Genomic DNA, 16,887 nt, shown 5'->3' with positions numbered 1-16,887 from the left:
TTGATGGGTAATTGTATTTCCATCAGACAGTGGCCTATAAGTAATGATATATTTTTCAGGGATTTCTGTTTTTCTGATAAATGAGAGAAAAGTGATGGAGTCCTATGTTCCTGTCACCAAAAAGTACAATTTCCGTCTAAACTAAAGCTAAGTTTACAGGACTATAATTCAGTATTTATTTAGGTAAATAGTTGTCTGACTATTTGGTGATGTAGGACAACCACCTGGTTCATACCTCAGCAAATCTGAAGAGGAAAGGAGTGATCATTCTCAAGTTATGGGCTTTTTTGTCACCTTCCCCATATTTGGCCTGGTCTAATTTGGCTCTTTTTCAGGGATTGGGGTAGCTCTAAAGAACAACCCAAAAAACATATTTTCCCCAAAAATAAAATTTGACAACAATCAATTTCATTAATGGGAGACCCTAAAGATAAGAAAAATCATTGTTGTCATTTGCTCTACCTCGGGTAGGGGTATCTCAAAATCTGAGGGCCCTTCCTGCTAGACTATAAGTGAATCAATTCTCCTTTGTATGCGAAGGAAAAAGACATGTATTTGCCTCACTGGTCATGATTAAGCAACTTCAATTTCTTATCTGGAAAGAATACACATGCCTTTTTATCTTATAGATAAAGTGATAGACTTTGTACATTAGGTTGCATAGGGCCTACATGCTTATAACGATGGAAACCAAGCACTTAATAAGAGTGATTGAGATTCTTCAAATGCTATTTCATTCAACTCTGATAATATAATGTGGGCAACATTAATCCTTCAATATAACTGATTCAATTGTTGTAGAAATTTAGTGAAATGTGACACACTCTTTTGTACAGTAGCTTTTAATGTATTCCTTCCTACTAAAACATGTCTTGTGAATTGTCACCTTTTACCTATTAACTATTTATTGGTAAATAATATGTATGCACATATTACTGTCAATCCTTTGTCAAAGCAGAGGCTTACATAGGCTTACACAGTATAGGTAAACAGAGAGTTGGTCATACTGTATCATGAACTTCTTGCATTGTGGTCCTGTCCATGAGCAATACGTATACTCATTAAGATACTGTGTTAACAAATATTAAATGATTGATGATGCTCCATATTCTCCAAAATTGTTTCCCTATTTCTTTTAGGTTTTAAAGTGATCATTTATCTTTTGGGGTGAAATCTGTGTCTGTAGTTCCTCTTGTTATGTCATCTCAACTCAGTTCTCAGTTTCTCTGCGGTAAAGGTACTTCCCCTATATTAGAGATTATTTACATATTCGTAATTCACTTTTAAAACTCGGCCCACAAGATCTCCCCAGCCAGAAACAGGAAAGCACACCATTTCATATTCCATATAGACACTATTCTACCATCTTTCATAGTGATGACGGAGGGTCAATGTGCTCTAGGCTACTACTATGACGGACTGGTGGAGGAGTGTAAACACTGCTATTTACGATGCAACTCACCACCTAGGGTATGCAAAACATCCTGTGCCCCACGTAAGTACAATGCTACAAGTATACCGTACGGCTGTGTGTATAAGATAGTAAGGCAAACCGTTTACATTACTTACATAGCATGTGGAAGTCATGATGAAGCTGACATGTGTACAATGCTTCCACCTCTGTGAATCAAACAAATCATGTTGATTTGAAGTATATTCCCATGCTATATCTCATTCTGTAAGTAAGCATTGAGAAATGAAAATGGCTTAGTGAATGTGAATATACAGTAGTAGAGACATTATTGGCATCTATCTTTTTGTGGTTGACTAATTGACTGTGATATGTGGATGAACAATCTGTGCATGATCTCCTACTGTAAGTGAGAGACAGTGTGAGTAATAATGTGTAAGAAGATAGGGGTTCCCAAATATTTTTTTATCTCATGACCCCAAATTGACATCAGTCTTTTCCTGTTACCCCAACAACTTCATTGTTGGCTATATGGTAACATACGAATGACATCCAAGTGTATTCTAATTGCTTAAAAGATGCTTTCATTGGTTGGATTTGAACCATTAAACACAATATAGTCTACACAGGTACAAAACATGCAAGTTTGTCTTTATACAAAATATACACGTGTGGGTCTTATTTATCAAATCCTAGAGGTTAGTTTGATTTTCTCTGGGGACCCTAAGTCGCTTTGGATAAAAGCGTCTGCTAAATGCCAAAAATGTAAATGAAGGGGACACTACATGGGGTCCTGACCCCAAGTTTGGGAACTGCTGGCTTAGAAACAAACAACCTTCATCTTTTTCCCTGGTGTGATGACGATCCTATTCAGCATCAGAGAGCAAAGCGCCGGAGACCAACAACATCCGCCTGATCCTGGTGTGGCTGTTCATATTCCTGTGTGCTTTCACTACACTGCTCCTGCTCCTGCAAGTGCTGCGTAAAAAGACATGCAGACCATTCCCTAGGAAAAAAGGTAACAAAGCACATTCAGACCAATGAGATTATGTATGGGTCAGTGGAGGCTGTTGGAGGTAGAAATCGGAGGATGTGTGTTTGACGCCAATCCTCATTCCATCCCATGCATTACAATGAGCCCATCCTCCGATTCCTACCTCCACCAGGCCTCCCCTGGTATATGGGTAATCAACCAGCTGACATGGGTTGTTATTATCAGACAGGTTATCTTTCGGTCCTAACATGTCACAATACCCTCACATTTGATAACTGATCTTGAAAGCGCTTGATTCACTCATCCACTGTTTCTCTGATCCACTCTAGTTGATAATTAATGGTCTACTATCTCTCAAGTGTTTCAACTTGGCTGCCCATGCATAAGAACCATGAAACATACTGTAGAACAATGACATACAATGACATCAGGGGAGGCTGGTGGAGGTAGAAATCTGAGGACAGGCTCATTGTAATGCATGGGATGGAATGAGGAACGTTTGTGTTTGCTATCATACAGTATCGTATTCCATTCCATGCATTACAATGAGCCTCTTCTCAGATTTCTATCTCCACCAGCCTCCCCTGAATGACTAGCTGTTTATATTTGTATCCAGACCAGAACACTTTAGTGAGCTAGAACCTTTAAACAAGACCTAATGAATGTCCCTGATACAACCCATTACAAAACCCAGAGTCTGTGTCACAATGTATAACTCATGTCAATGTTCTCTAACAGCGCCAAGGCCAGCAGGAGCAGAGGGTCACGGAACGGAGAGGGGTTGTGATGTCACTGATCAGGCAGAAGACAGGGGAGGTGGCACCATGAAGAGTGGAGCATTTGTGGCGGATGGAATGGACAGCCAGACTCAGTGCAACTCCAGCCTCCCTGTCCCTTCTACGGAGGAGGGCACCGCCATATTGGTCACCACAAAGACAGTACAGACCTATACCCACTCAGAGATCCACACTGAGGAAAATACTTTGGGTTTATGGAGGTCTGGCTTTAAAGTGTGAAAAGAAAACACGCACGCACGCACACACACACACACACACACACACACACACACACACACACACACACACACACACACACACACACACACACACACACACACACACACACACATTAAACACAATATAGTCGCACGCACACACACACACACACACACACACACACACACACACACACACACACACACACATACACACGCACACACACACACACACACAATAGTAAAACGCTGTGTAGGCCTACTTTGGCATGATGAAACAAAGTAAATAAATCGAAGGAAACTGAGAGATAACATACTTGTCAACAGAGTCAAAGATTGAGTGCATATTAAAAAAAACAAAAGACAAAACAATGGATGAGAGGCCAAGTCAATACTAAACGGGGTAGATAAACTACAGCTCCCATCATGCATCCCAGCGCTGCCCTATCACGTGACAACAGTGTTGCTTTGTCATGTGACCTCGCACAGCTATGCCGTTTCGCTTTGCGGTGGCACAGACAGAGATGTCACACAAACAAGTCCTTTGATTAAGGCTTATCTGTTTGAACAGATTCAGGACAGCCCACTAAACGAATCACCGAGTGCTGCCGGGTTAGTGATTCATACATTGCATCCGCATATGTGACTCGAGGTAACTCTGATTAGCGACAGATCAACATCTATTCGCCAGGCCTCTGTAGTTTTGCATTTTAACAAGCGCTCAGTCACCGACACCTGTCCAGCATCATGTGGTGAATAGTTACATGCATTTGGATATATACACTGAATTGACCCGGGGAAGCTTGGACGTGAAGAGCCATGATGAACTAGTGTCCATGTCAACACTATCAGACTGTGACTGTCAGAATGAACGGTGAGTTGTGGCATGAACAGACATACACATGTGTCACGTCACTTGTGTCTGATTTGCGTAGACTGAGGAGGGCAAATCGTGACGTTAGAATTATAAGGTTCTATCTCAATTTTTGTAAAAAAATGAGTTTTTTTTTACATAATCTGATCCATTAGGTGTTTATTAATGCCTGTGTGGTGTTATTTTTTAAATGTTGACATTTTTGAGTTAGTAATTCATAAAATACAAAGGTTCCATCTCACAAAACATAATGGAATGTGAAAACTTTGACGCTCAATATCTCTGAACTGCCCTAGACGGAGATAGAACCGTATCATTCTAAGCTCACGAAATGTCAATTCATCCCCTGTGTTCAGCCAGGCGTGAACTAACTTGAAAAGGTGTCTCTTCGTTTTGACTGAATCGTGTTGAATCTTCCATGCATGTCGAATTAGCCTACTGTCTGCATGACATCCGAGGTCCTGAATTGAACCTGTTGTTGATTAGTCACTGAGATGTCTGCCTTCTGATCGAGATCCTTCCACATCCTTCCTCTCCAAGATCGTTTTCAATGACAATGTTAGTAAACCCACGACAGTATAGAGTTCACTAGTCAAGTTGTTTTTAAACACAATGTTATTTGGTTTTGTCCCTCTACCCACTAGAATAAAGATTCATATGATTTAAATGTTTTTCTCTTTCTTGACCATCATCATACCATCTTACACATTCACGTTTTAAACACGATGAACCGAAAGTGTGCACAATGCACCTCTGTGATACAAACAGAGTTAAGCTTGGGTGTATCGGACCTCCTTGGGTGTAACAGACCTCAGACCTTGGGTGTAACAGACCTCCTTCTTCCAATAATCAGGCCCTCATCAGAATAACACGAAGAGACAACACCTCCTGGAGAGGCTGCTGGATGCTGTCAAACAGGTGAGTGATTCTACAACAAGCCTAACAAGCAGCTTGATTAAGCCATGTGACTGGCCGCCAGATATGAGTATCATAGTCACCATGACATACTATAATAATGTGTGGATTATTACAGTGCTCTTTAGGGTTAAGACGTGTTGTGTGCTATGCTCTCACTCTGGTGGCTGATCATAGGTAGTTTCCATTGTGGTATTCCCCATCTGATTAGTGTAGACTTCCTGTATGACAGGCTCACTTTGAGGAAGTTAATTCATTATAGTTCTCATATTCCTGAAATGTATCTTTCCAGTGCCAAATCCGCTTTGGAGGACGAAAGGAGATAGCCTCGGACACAGACAGCAGGTAACAATGTGCCTCCGTACTCCACAACCGTGTGTGTGTATGTGTGTGTGTGTGTGTGTGTGTGTGTGTGTGTGTGAGAGAGAGAGAGAGAGAGAATTTTCCATGTGTAATGTGTGTGTCTCATTCCCTGCAGGGTGATCTGTCTGTGTGCCCAGTTTGAGGCTGTGCTCCAACATGGCCTGAAGAAGAGCAGAGGCCTGGCTCTCACGGCCGCTGCCATAAAGCAGGCCGCAGGCTTCACCAGCAAGACCGAAGCAGGTACACAGCATGGCACTACCCACTACCAAGTACCGTACTCCTCCAAGACCTGTTTGATTTAAAAAAGGCAAGATGCAAAAGAAAGGTTTGGGAACCCCTGCATCATAGACCAAGAAGGACAACTCTCTTAGGTCTATGGAGAGACCGTCTGACACCGTTGATTTGTGTTATGAATCACATCAGTGACATCATGTCATGCCCACGCAAAACACAGGAGCCTTTCAGGACCGGTTCAGAGCTTTTAGGGTAGTAACACCCCCATGCTGCAGACCATTAATAGCCCGGGGGCTCACTTCAATACTGACTTCACTATGAGAGAACGCCCATGGTTCTGTCCACACAGGAAACAGATGCTATAAAAACCCACATATTGATACCAGGTGCTGATACTGGCTGTGAAACTAGACAGTTATGCAAGAGGTATAGTCAAAAATTGCATGAAAGGGAAATCCTCCCTCTCAATTTATCTCTCTCTCTTTCTATTGTGAGCTTGACTGGTCGGTGAAGTGAATGCTCTCTATCTCCCCTTTTATCTCTCTCTCTCTCTCTCTCTCTCTCTCTCTCTCTCTCTCTCTCTCTCTCTCTCTCTCTCTCTCTCTCTCTCTCTCGTAGGTCAACCTTACACCTGCTGTGGTTTTGCACTCTTAAAAGTAGAAGGGTTCATTTGATACAGGGACAGATATCGGAGCAATTAGCAATTCCATGCTAATTGTTGATGTTCCAGTCGCCTTCTTTAGCCTGTTGTTCATACCTGGCTGTACAAGTTGTCGAAACTTTGTCAGATGTTATATAATATAATATTATGTCAATTATAGGTTTTTTACTTTTATGTATTCCCTAAGATGAAACTTTTTGGGCTTTATCTCCCAGTCCTTGGGACTCTCCCCTGCCCCCTCCTTTCAGAGTTAACAAGGCACTGGTGATGATAGCTAGGATGGTAGGTGTTCATTTAGGCTGTCCGCTCCCCCTAATGAAGCCTAAAAGAGCCCAGTGCCACAGACTGAAATAGCGTTTGTCTGTCACAGTGACTTCCTAGCACACGTCCGCCTTAATTACCGTGCTCTTGAAATCTTGCAGACCAACAAACTCTCAAACTGTTGTGCAAGTTGAAGGTTACATGGTGGAAATTGTGAAAACGGTTGGCTTATAGGTATGTGTACGTTGTCACTAGATGTTGTGAGGTGAGGGTTGCTGCAGCCTTCATGACAAAGGGAGAAACATTCGGTGTGAAACTGCTAATTAGTCTGGGGATAAATAAGACTTTTTAAATCTTTAATCCTTATCCTTTTAGATTCTACTGCCTGCTTTCTGACTTGGAACGTTGCTCTTTGACATGGGATGATAATTGCCTCTTTGGATCACACATTCTATCTCAAGGAGTTCTAAGCCTTTTCATACTGATCAGGGGACTGACTCAGTATGGATACAAGCCAATGTAGAGATGGGCAAAACCTGTATAGATCAAGCCCATGGATGTGTAATCATGCCTCTCTCTCTCTCTCTCTCTCTCTCTCTCTCTCTCTCTCTCTCTCTCTCTCTCTCTCTCTCTCTCTCTCTCAGAGCTGACCTTCTGGTTCTATGTGAAGGAGCATCTGAACCGCCACGAGCTGCAGCGCTTCTACTCCCTGCGTCACATCTCCTCTGAGCTGGGCCGGGGCCGCGCCTGGCTCCGCTGTGCCCTCAACGAACACTCGCTAGAACGCTACCTACACACGCTGCTCGCAGACCGCATGCGCCTCGGGTGTGTGTGTGTGTGTGTGTGTGAGAGTGAGAGTGAGAGTGAGAGTGAGAGTGAGAGTGAGAGTGAGAGTGAGTGTGAGTGTGAGTGTGAGTGTGAGTGTGAGTCTCGTTATACATACGTGTATGGCCATATCTGTTGTATCTCATGTTGTGTTTGTCTGTGTAATTTTCTAGGGCCTTCTATGAAGACTGGGCATTCATTCTGGATGAGGAGAGGGCGAGCATGATCCCCACCATGGCTGCAGGTGAATATGTCTCAGATGAATGTGGTAAAAGGGGTGGTTTCACAGACAAGGCTTAAGCCTAATTCTAGACTGAAAAGCATCTTCAATGGAGATTTTACATTGAAAGTGTGATTTAGTCCAGGACTAGGCTTATGCCTTGTCTGTGAAACCGGCCCATAATGTTCTATGGTAAACCTGATGTGTCAGTGATGGGTAATTCTCCTGTGTTTTATTTCTATGTATTTATTTAATCTCTACTTAACTAGATAAGTAAATTGAGAACCAAAATCGATGACCTGGCCAAAGGGCATGACATGGCAACAAAGGAAGTCCTGTACTGAACAGTCTACTGTTCTGTTCCGTTCTGCTGATCCGCTCTCCTTCCTCTACCTACAGGGCTGAACTCCATCTTGTTTGCCATCAACATTGACAACACAGACCTGAACGGTGTGACCCGGGCAGGTGGCTCCTCCGTGTCCTACCTGCTGAAGGAGTCCACCCAGGGCATCGAGAGTCTGTGGAAGGAGTCCACCCAGGGGGTCACTACCCTGCTCAGAGAGATCAGCACCGCCACCGCTGTGGTGCCAGGCTTCACCCCACGCACCGACGGCTCCTCAGACCCACTACCTGTACTCCCACGCAGCTCCTCTGCTGGTATGGAGGGGTTACTACACCTCTGATGCAGATTAATTGATTGATTTCCGATGGAACATAAGTACCTTACACCAACTGGCATCCAGCGCTTTGTACAAAAATCAATATCAAAATCTCCATTTAAGAACTGAAGCCATGGCTATTTTAACTGGGTCATTTCATCAACTGTGGGCTCATATCTGTTGGTATATAGTTGTCCCCTCCCTCTCCTACCCCTGCTCATTCCTGTTCAGCTGTTCAGTAATTTCCAAGTTAGGGAAACTTGGGAAATTATCGGAAAGTTTCCCAAACCTACGGGAATTTTGCAACCCTGTCCGTAATAGAACTGACCATAGCCTCCATGTACTCTCCTTTCTCCAGACTCGGGCCTAAGAAAGGAGCGACGCAGGAAAAAGAAAATCACCAACATCATCTCCTTCGATGACGACTTGGATGGAGGAGCGGAGGATGAGGAGGAGATGGAGGAGGAGGCGGGCAAGAGTCTGAGGAAGAGTGTCCCTGCTCCTCAGGGGAGTCTGGAGGAGGGCATAGACCCACTGGGGCCAGCCTTCTCCCTCTCGCCTGCCCAGAACGGGCTGGCTGAGCAGGGGATCGTGAGCTGGGCCGGGTCCCCGCTCCCCAGAGCTCCACTGGACACCAAAAGTATTGATAATGAGGAAGATGAGGAGGAAGAAGAGGGGGAGGTGTACAAGAGCAGGCCAGAGACACAGGAGGAGAGGGCCCGCGCTGATCAGTGAGTACCATTCATAGAACACTCAGTCATACTCAACTGTCCAAGAGCTGGCGATTAAGTTACCTTTCATTGTTGTAGTCAGTACCTTGTGCTCCTTAGGCTTAGTTAGTCAATCACTCCTGACGTGTGTGTGTGTGTGTCTGTGTGTCTGTGTGTCTGTGTGTCTGTGTGTATGTCTGTGTCTGTGTCGTTTGTTTGTTTTCCCACAGAGTGGTGGTGGGGAGCCTCTCCAGTGTGTCTACGTGGAGCCCTTCGCAGGCGATGAATGATAATGACAGCTCAACAACAGACATTCTCATCCCTGTGGCCTCCAGTGACTTCTACCCTCAGCCAGGTGGGCTGCACGGTTGGCAATGACGAGAAATGATCTTCATGCTACCGAGCTTTCAGGAAACTGACCCCTGAGCTACAGATTCAGAATTCTGTAGCATTCAATATGCCATGTCTCATTTGTTTTCCACTTTCATTTTGTTTCAGTCAGCTCCGTTGAAGACACCGTTGCATTTCCCCTCCAGAGGAATACCACAGGGTTTGTGGGCGACTGTGAGACGACCAGATCCCACCTGCAGTTCAAGTACGCCGCCGTGCCATTTTAACATAAAAAAATATTGCACACGGAGGGGGTTTGTTATTGGTCAGAGATATCAACCCTCTCCTTCTCTGATCTTTCCCAGTATGGAGTCCAGCCCGCCGGCCCAGAGTGCACCTCTCTCCAGTGTGCTGCCCACCCCAGGATTGCCAGAGTCCATGACAGTGGGTGAGTAGACGTCATGTCCTTCCTGTCTGACACAGATGATATCCACCAGATGGCACTGTTGATTCATTATTGGTGTTCTACTGATATGCAGTTTAACTGGATAACAAAAGCTCCTACCACTGAGAAGGAGAAGTGGGATTGAAAAAGCCTGTATGCCATCCAGAACTGTAACACGTCTCTCTCAGTCTCTTGGGCTGCGTTTACACCGCCAGGTAGAAGTGACACTATTCCGAATTTTTGCTCCCAAGTGGCACAGATTGGATATGTAACATGTACGTGTAACCAGTAAAAAAGCACATTGAATCTGATGTTCTCAGATCCGATTCAGGTCTCAATCTCATACCGACCTCAATCAGATACAAATCTGATGTGTCATTTTGATCTACCCAGGCAGGTCGCATGTAACTCTCAATTCCGATTTGCACGTCATTGAAACTACGACGTGAGTTTCACTCACTTCAACAGTGAAGTCCTCTTTCTTCTCCGCCTTAAAATGTGCACAATATTTTGCAGACCTCTAAACATACTTCGGAATGCAATGGCTTTATGTTATAATAAATATAAAAGGGATTATAATTTCTGTCTCGTTTGCGTCCATTGCAAGTGCCAGCTGTCTGTTTACTTTCGTTTTCGGTAACCGAAGCATGTACGCATGCGGGACGTTTCAAGTGTTACAAGTGTAAGCACAGGTATTGGATATGGGTCATTTTAAAAAGTAGATGTAAGCAGGCGTTCAAAAAAATCGTATATAGGCACTAAATCAGAACTAGGCATTACGACCTGCGGTATAAATGTGTCTATCTATATCTGTGTGAGCACAGCAGTCACGTCTCACTGTCCCACGATAGGACATTATAGTCAAAGACACACGAGAGGAGCAACTCTCATCAGATGAGCTGTGTGTGTGTGTGTGTGTGTGTGTGTGTGTGTCATGCCTGTGTGCCTGTGCATGTCATGGCATGTAACTGGAGCTGAGTGGGCACGTTTTGACAGGAGTGCAAAGTGAGTTTCCAGAAGGCTGGAGCGTCCAATTCTGCTTCGTTACCGCTCACACCATGAGGTCAGGACATGCCCAGTGCAGTTCATAGCAACATAATATATGTTATTTAAGTACAACTACATGTTTTGGAAATGTTGAGCGTTTCATATTCCTGTCAGCCTATAGTGTGTTGCAAATGCCCCCCCCCCCCCCCCCCCCCCCCCCCCACACACACACACACACACACACACACACTGTCATTTGTCATACCTATCAGCAGTAAGACCGAGGGGTGCCTCTCCAGTGCTCCCTAATGGATCATTGGTCGCCCCCCTCCTGCGGTGAACGCGTGGTTGGACTAAAGGTCACGTTTATTTCTGGATTACTGATGTGTGGATTGGAGCTCTGGAGACAATGGGCTGCTTCCTCCTCTACTCTACCTCCTTATCGTCATCATCATCATCCTCCCCTTCACCTCTTCAATGAGGCTGTTAACAACAGTTTGGTGTTGCACACCCTCTTCTGCATAACCTTATTATCCAGCATGTGAATGCAGTGCTAATTGTGTGCTGTGGAACTGTGTGCATGTCACATGCAGGACAGACTGTGCCTAGGTTGGAGGTTGCATTGTAGTCTAGAGTGGATATGGAATGGATTGTCAATGCAATGAATAGCACAACCATGCATATATATGTCTTATGTTATACATACATATACTACAGTATATACTGTAGTTTTTTTTTTTTAATCTACATTTGTAATTATTTATTTTCTCCAGTTGAGCTTCGCCAAGCCATCGTTGCCATGATGAACAGGAAGGATGACCTGGAGGAGCAGAACACGTGAGTTCATCTGGCTTTTTCCTTAAAGACCTTTACTCATGTAACCCGTAACCATGTTAAATAAGACTTGGCTAGCCCTTCTCGCCAAGTTTCTCCCGGGAACCTCCTTTTTCAAGAACAGAATGGGATTGATGGGATGGGTGCTGTGGTGGTGTTATTTTAGACCGACGGTACGTTGTTGTCCTCTGCTGTGGCCCAGGTCCCTGCGCAGCCTCATGGACGGGGAGATGGAGCACTCTGCTGGGCTGAGACAGGAGACAGACACCCTGAGGCGACGGCTGGAGGAGCTGGAGGAGAGACACACTGCCAAGGTCCAAGCTCTGGCCAGGTGGGTAGCGCTCCGGGGCGTGGGGGTGGGGGTGGGGGGGGGGGGGGGATCAGATGGTTCTTTTGGCAGAACCAGTGTTGAAAGATGAAGTTTGATATTAAAGCTTTTGCTGAAAATGTCCCTCTGTGTCGCCCTTTCGGAAGTGCAATGCGGAAAAAAAGCCACTATTTGCAATAGGTTGAATCCCAGCTTTAGCCTTGTGAGGCTCAACCATACAAAAAAAGGAGCACTTAACAGACACCCCAGTGGAGGATGAATCAGACTCTAGCAAGGATGTTTAAGACTCTTGAAGGGGCTGTGACTCACTGGGATATGGGGTTTAATAGAAATGTCATTTTAGCTCATGTACCGTATGTCAGTAACAGCAAGCAGAACCTGGGACCATTGAATGGAGCCATACTCGTCCACTCAGCAGGGTCTTGGTAATGCTTTTTTCATGTGTAGTGCTGAAGTGGTTTTCTCTTCCCTTTCAAGTTTGTCTGGGTCACGATGGCCCGAGATATGATATATACTTCATATCTCGGGCCATCGTGACCCAGACAGTGACGTCTGCACCAATTATTTTCCTCCACTGTCCTGATTTGCTTGGGGGTGTGGGTGGGTGGGTGTGTGTGTGTGTGCGCGTGTGTATGCGTGCGTGCATCTTTGTGCGTCTCTGTCTGTTTCTGTGTCTCTGTGTGTGTCTTAAGTATTTGGGTAAGTGCATCAGCCAAATTGGTCGCAATGTGCACTCATGAAGTGTGTCTCAGCCAATTTCCCTCTGCATCCCCGAACCCAACAGGCAGCACCAACCACTCAAGTCTCAAGTGTTATCCTCCAACCAAATCTGGCCAGATCAATAGAGGCTATAAATACCAGGGGAGCTGGTAAGCCCCTCACCAGCGGTGCGTCTAACAAAGCAGAGTGGAGGGAAGCTGAGGCGCTCCCATAGATTGGACTGCATTGATTCTCCAGAGCTAAGTAGGCACTGGCGAAGAAGTGGGCCCCACACTGAGCAGCACTTTCTTAGACGTACAGACACGCACACACGCACACGCACACGCACACACACACACACACACACACACGCACACACACACACATACACACACACACACACATACAGACACACACGGACACAAACACACACACACACACACACACACACACTCGCACACACACAGACACACACACTCCCAACCAGCATGCATTCCCAGCCTCGCTGTCCCAGTGACGTTAGTGGAAGCAGAAAGTGATTCTCACGCAGGCGAGCAGGCAGACTGGAAGGAAGCCAGGGGAGTGGGCTTAGGCAAGGAAGTGGTCCTTCGTCAGTGGGTGGGTGGCTGCTTGGAAACACACACAGAGAAAAAGAGAGATGCTGTTTTCTTAGTTGGCAGTGTGTGTTTCTTGAAGGTTGTTAAGCTCATCCAGAATGCTACTGCCTGTCTGGTATTCAACCTCCCAAATTCTCCCATGTCACCTCTCTCCTCCGCACCCTTCACTGGCTCCCGATAGCAGCTCGCATTAGATTCAAGTCCCTTGTGCTCGCTTACCTGGCGGCAAAGGGAACTGCCCCTTCCTACATGCAAACAATGGTCAGCCCCCATATACCTGCCCGCTCCTCCACCTCTGCTGGTTGACTGGCACCATCACCTTTACAGGGTTGCAGCAGTCGCACTACCCGGTCGCGGCTTTTTACAGTCCTGGCACCCCGCTGATGGAACGAGCTCCCCGCCGCTGTCAGGACTGCAGAGTTTCCTCAAGCTACACCTTAACTGTCCCTCATGAAACCTCCACATCCCCCTGTTCAGTTTCTCTACTGTATATTAAAAATAAAATTCTTCAAATCTACTTATGACTGCCAATGGCCCCTGGCCCTAGCATAGATTACTTTTCTTGCGATGACTGGTGCATAGATGATTCACTTACTTAGACAAAATGTATTTGATGTAAGTCGCTTTGGATAAAGGCGTCTGCTAAATGTCAAAAATGTAAATAAGGTAAAGATATTGACGTTCTCTAAAGAGGGAGAGAGAGAGAGGCATGCAATTTGGATGGCTCAATTATGGAGAGGATCCTAATTGTTTTGCCGTTTTGTGAAATCAGTTATACTTCTCTCACAAAGGGGCTCTTTTAAAATGGAAGTTTCCTCCAGACTTAACAACCTTATGCTCTGTTTACTGTGCTCTGGGCAGTGAGGAAAAGTCTTAGTAAAAACACTCAAAACATCCTGTGAAAGCACTGTTGGGTTCTGTTGATCCTCTAAATTGCACTCTAGAGAATTAACTGTCTGGAATATCTCTGCGGTCCCCATTTACCTATTTGGTCTGAAATCACTGTCCTCCTAGGCATACACGTATTGAATACGCCCTCTGAGTGTTAAATGATCTAGAACCTTCTGTTTGTACTACAGTATAGATACCAGTGGATGTTGGTGGCGGTAGAAATCGGAGGATGGGGTCATTGTAAGTGGCAAGAAAAAGTTAATGAACCCATTGGAATTATCTGCATTTATCTATAGATGTGTCTTAAAATATGGTCTGATCTTCATCTATGTTACAATAATTAACTAACACAATCTGTTTTAACTAATAACACAAATGATTGTATTGTTCTTGTCGATGTTGAATATATCATTCAATATATGTATATGATATATATAATTCGAAAAACCCCTAGGCTAATGACTTCTACTGAAGCTAATTGGCGGCAGGAGTTAGCAAACCTGGAATTCAATCAATGAAACGATATTGGAGGTGGGTGTTAGAGATACATTGACTTATAAAAAACACTCAAACATTTTGAGTTTGCTATTCACAAGAAGCATCTGCTGATGTATTTACATTTTTGTCATTTAGCAGACATCTTATTCCAAAGTGACTTACAATCAATAAATTTGACTAAGTGAAGTAATTGAATCATCAATCCACCAGTCGAAATAGGAAAAGTACGCTAGCTCATATTCAGTCAGTCGTTTAGGGTTTTAGAAGGGAAGGAGAGAAGGGATACCGGTCTGTAGTTGTGGACAGAAGACGGGTCAAGGGTTGGTTTCTTGAGGAGAGGCTTGACTCTGGCTATCTTGAAGGCAGCCGGGACAGATCCTGTGGATAAGGAGGCGATGATTACGGTGGTAAAGAAAGAAAGGAAGGATGTAATTGGAAATTGATTGGAGAAGAGGGGAGGGGATGGGATCGAGAGGGCAGGTGGTTGCCCGCTTAGATGTGATCAGTGTAAGAATATCATCAGGGGAGAGGGGGGAAAGAGATGATAAGCCAGAGACCGAGTGTCGTGCAGAGGGTCTGGAAGGTGTGTTAGCAGTGTTGGTGGGAAGAGGAGAGCTAATGTCTAATGACTAATGTCATCAATCCTTTTTTCAATGTAGGTGACAAAGTCATCGGCAGACAGGGAGGAACAAGGAGGGGGAGGAGGTGTGTTGAGGAGTGTGGAAAATGTGGAACAGTTTCCTAGGATTAGAGGCAGAAGATTGTATTTTGGAATGGTAGTAGGACGCTTTAGCAGATGATGCAGAGGAGGCGTAGTCGGAGAACTGAAACCCTACATTCTTGTAGAATAGAGCTCAGGGCAGCTGAGAGGAGATGGAGGAAAAACCGTCCACCCTGACGACCGAAACCTTTTTCCTCCATCTCCTCTCAGCTGCCCTGAGCTCTATTCTACAAGAATGTAGGGTTTCAGAGAGCCAAGGAGCATGTGGAGAGGATTGTGCTGGTTTCAAGGTCAGTGGACAGAGGGCGTCGAAGGATGAGGAGAGAGCAGACAGGAGGGTGGAGGATGCTGAATCGGTGGATGGAAGGGAGAAGGATTCAACAGAGGGTAGGGAGGATAAGATAGAGGAAGAGAGGGTGATGGGGGAGAGGGGACGTAAGTTGCAATGAGAGGCTACAAAGTGGTTAGCGACTGACTGGGAAGAGGTGGATTTGGGTGGGAGGGAGGAGGATACAAAGTGATGATCAGAAACCGGAAGAGGGGTAACAGTAAGGTTGGCGGTATGGGAGGATCTGGTGAAGACAAGGTCGAGCTGATTGCCTACCTTATGAGTCGGAGGACCGCGGGACAGGGTAAGGTCCACAACGATACTGGGAAATTATTTTGGGGACTGATGAAAGTAAGGTTGAATTGTTCGGGAAGAACACGCAGCACTACGTATGGAGTAAAAAGATTACCGCATGCCAACATGAAAACATCATCCCAACAGTGAAATACGGTGGAGGGAGCAACATGATTTTTTTTTTAAAAAAGGAAAAAAAAAGAAGAAAATCCACCTTTTGGAGTGACCCAGACCGTAACCCGATAGAGATGCTGTGGAATGACCTAAAGAGAGCCGTTAACACCAGACATCCTAAGAATATGGCTGAGCTGAAGCAGTTCTGTAAGGAAGAATGGTCCAAAATTCCTGGTGAACGTGGTGCAAGTCTGATCCGCAGCTACTGGAAGGGCTTGCTTGAGGTTATTGCTGCCAAAGGAGGTTCGACCAGGATTTCTTTTGTGAATGTTCAATGGGTGTGTTCAATAAAGACATGAAACATTATAATTGTTTGTGTGTTTATTAGCTTAAGCACATTGTGTTTGTCTGTACTTGTGACTTAGATGAAGATCAGATCACATTCTATGACCAATTAAATTCAGAAAACCAAGTCATTCCAAAGGGTTCACATACCTTTTTTTGCCACTGTAGATACCAGTGGATGTTGGTGGAGGTAGAAATCGGAGGACGGGGTCTTATGCAAGGAATGAAATCCTTCCAATTACAATGAGCCCATCCTCCAATTTCTACCTCCACCAACCATCTCTGATACATACAGTATAAGATTCTGGACCTATCTAAGCATGGTTGCAAACAAA

The 16,887-nt window shown here is 44.9% G+C and overlaps 2 protein-coding genes across 2 annotated transcripts in view; both read left to right on the top strand.

Annotated features, from left to right (window-relative positions):
* On the top strand, nt 1-3,426 carry tnfrsf17 (TNF receptor superfamily member 17). The gene is made up of 3 exons (XM_080541605.1): nt 1-1,495; nt 2,286-2,429; nt 3,144-3,426. Exons 1-3 carry the CDS (start codon nt 1,378-1,380, stop codon nt 3,419-3,421), a joined length of 540 nt encoding a protein of 179 aa, XP_080397731.1. The 5' UTR covers nt 1-1,377; the 3' UTR covers nt 3,422-3,426.
* A 481-nt stretch (nt 3,427-3,907) lies between these two features.
* snx29 (sorting nexin 29) overlaps nt 3,908-16,887 on the top strand; it is a 71,817-nt gene continuing 58,837 nt past the window's right edge. The window contains exons 1-13 of the mRNA XM_080542024.1: nt 3,908-4,273; nt 5,127-5,191; nt 5,481-5,533; nt 5,667-5,791; nt 7,352-7,532; nt 7,706-7,776; nt 8,152-8,409; nt 8,770-9,142; nt 9,352-9,476; nt 9,620-9,716; nt 9,817-9,899; nt 11,657-11,720; nt 11,920-12,048. Of these exons, the coding sequence (XP_080398150.1) occupies nt 4,267-4,273; nt 5,127-5,191; nt 5,481-5,533; nt 5,667-5,791; nt 7,352-7,532; nt 7,706-7,776; nt 8,152-8,409; nt 8,770-9,142; nt 9,352-9,476; nt 9,620-9,716; nt 9,817-9,899; nt 11,657-11,720; nt 11,920-12,048 (1,631 nt within the window). The 5' untranslated portion in view covers nt 3,908-4,266. The remainder of the gene's footprint in view (nt 4,274-5,126; nt 5,192-5,480; nt 5,534-5,666; nt 5,792-7,351; nt 7,533-7,705; nt 7,777-8,151; nt 8,410-8,769; nt 9,143-9,351; nt 9,477-9,619; nt 9,717-9,816; nt 9,900-11,656; nt 11,721-11,919; nt 12,049-16,887) is intronic.

The sequence above is a fragment of the Nansenia antarctica genome (genome assembly GCF_963989245.1).
Source record: "Nansenia antarctica genome assembly, chromosome: 11".
Taxonomy (NCBI): Eukaryota; Metazoa; Chordata; class Actinopteri; order Argentiniformes; family Microstomatidae; genus Nansenia; species Nansenia antarctica.
The sequence above is the reverse complement of the archived record's forward strand: the minus strand, read 5'-3'. Positions and strand labels throughout refer to the sequence as shown.

Bases quoted from the DNA above. Each gene is read 5' to 3' on its own strand.
- tnfrsf17 (XM_080541605.1), top strand. From the start codon at position 1,378: ATGACGGAGGGTCAATGTGCTCTAGGCTACTACTATGACGGACTGGTG. The intron at 1,496-2,285 runs GTAAGTACAATG...GATCCTATTCAG, and splicing joins CAAAACATCCTGTGCCCCAC to CATCAGAGAGCAAAGCGCCG. The intron at 2,430-3,143 runs GTAACAAAGCAC...GTTCTCTAACAG, and splicing joins ACCATTCCCTAGGAAAAAAG to CGCCAAGGCCAGCAGGAGCA.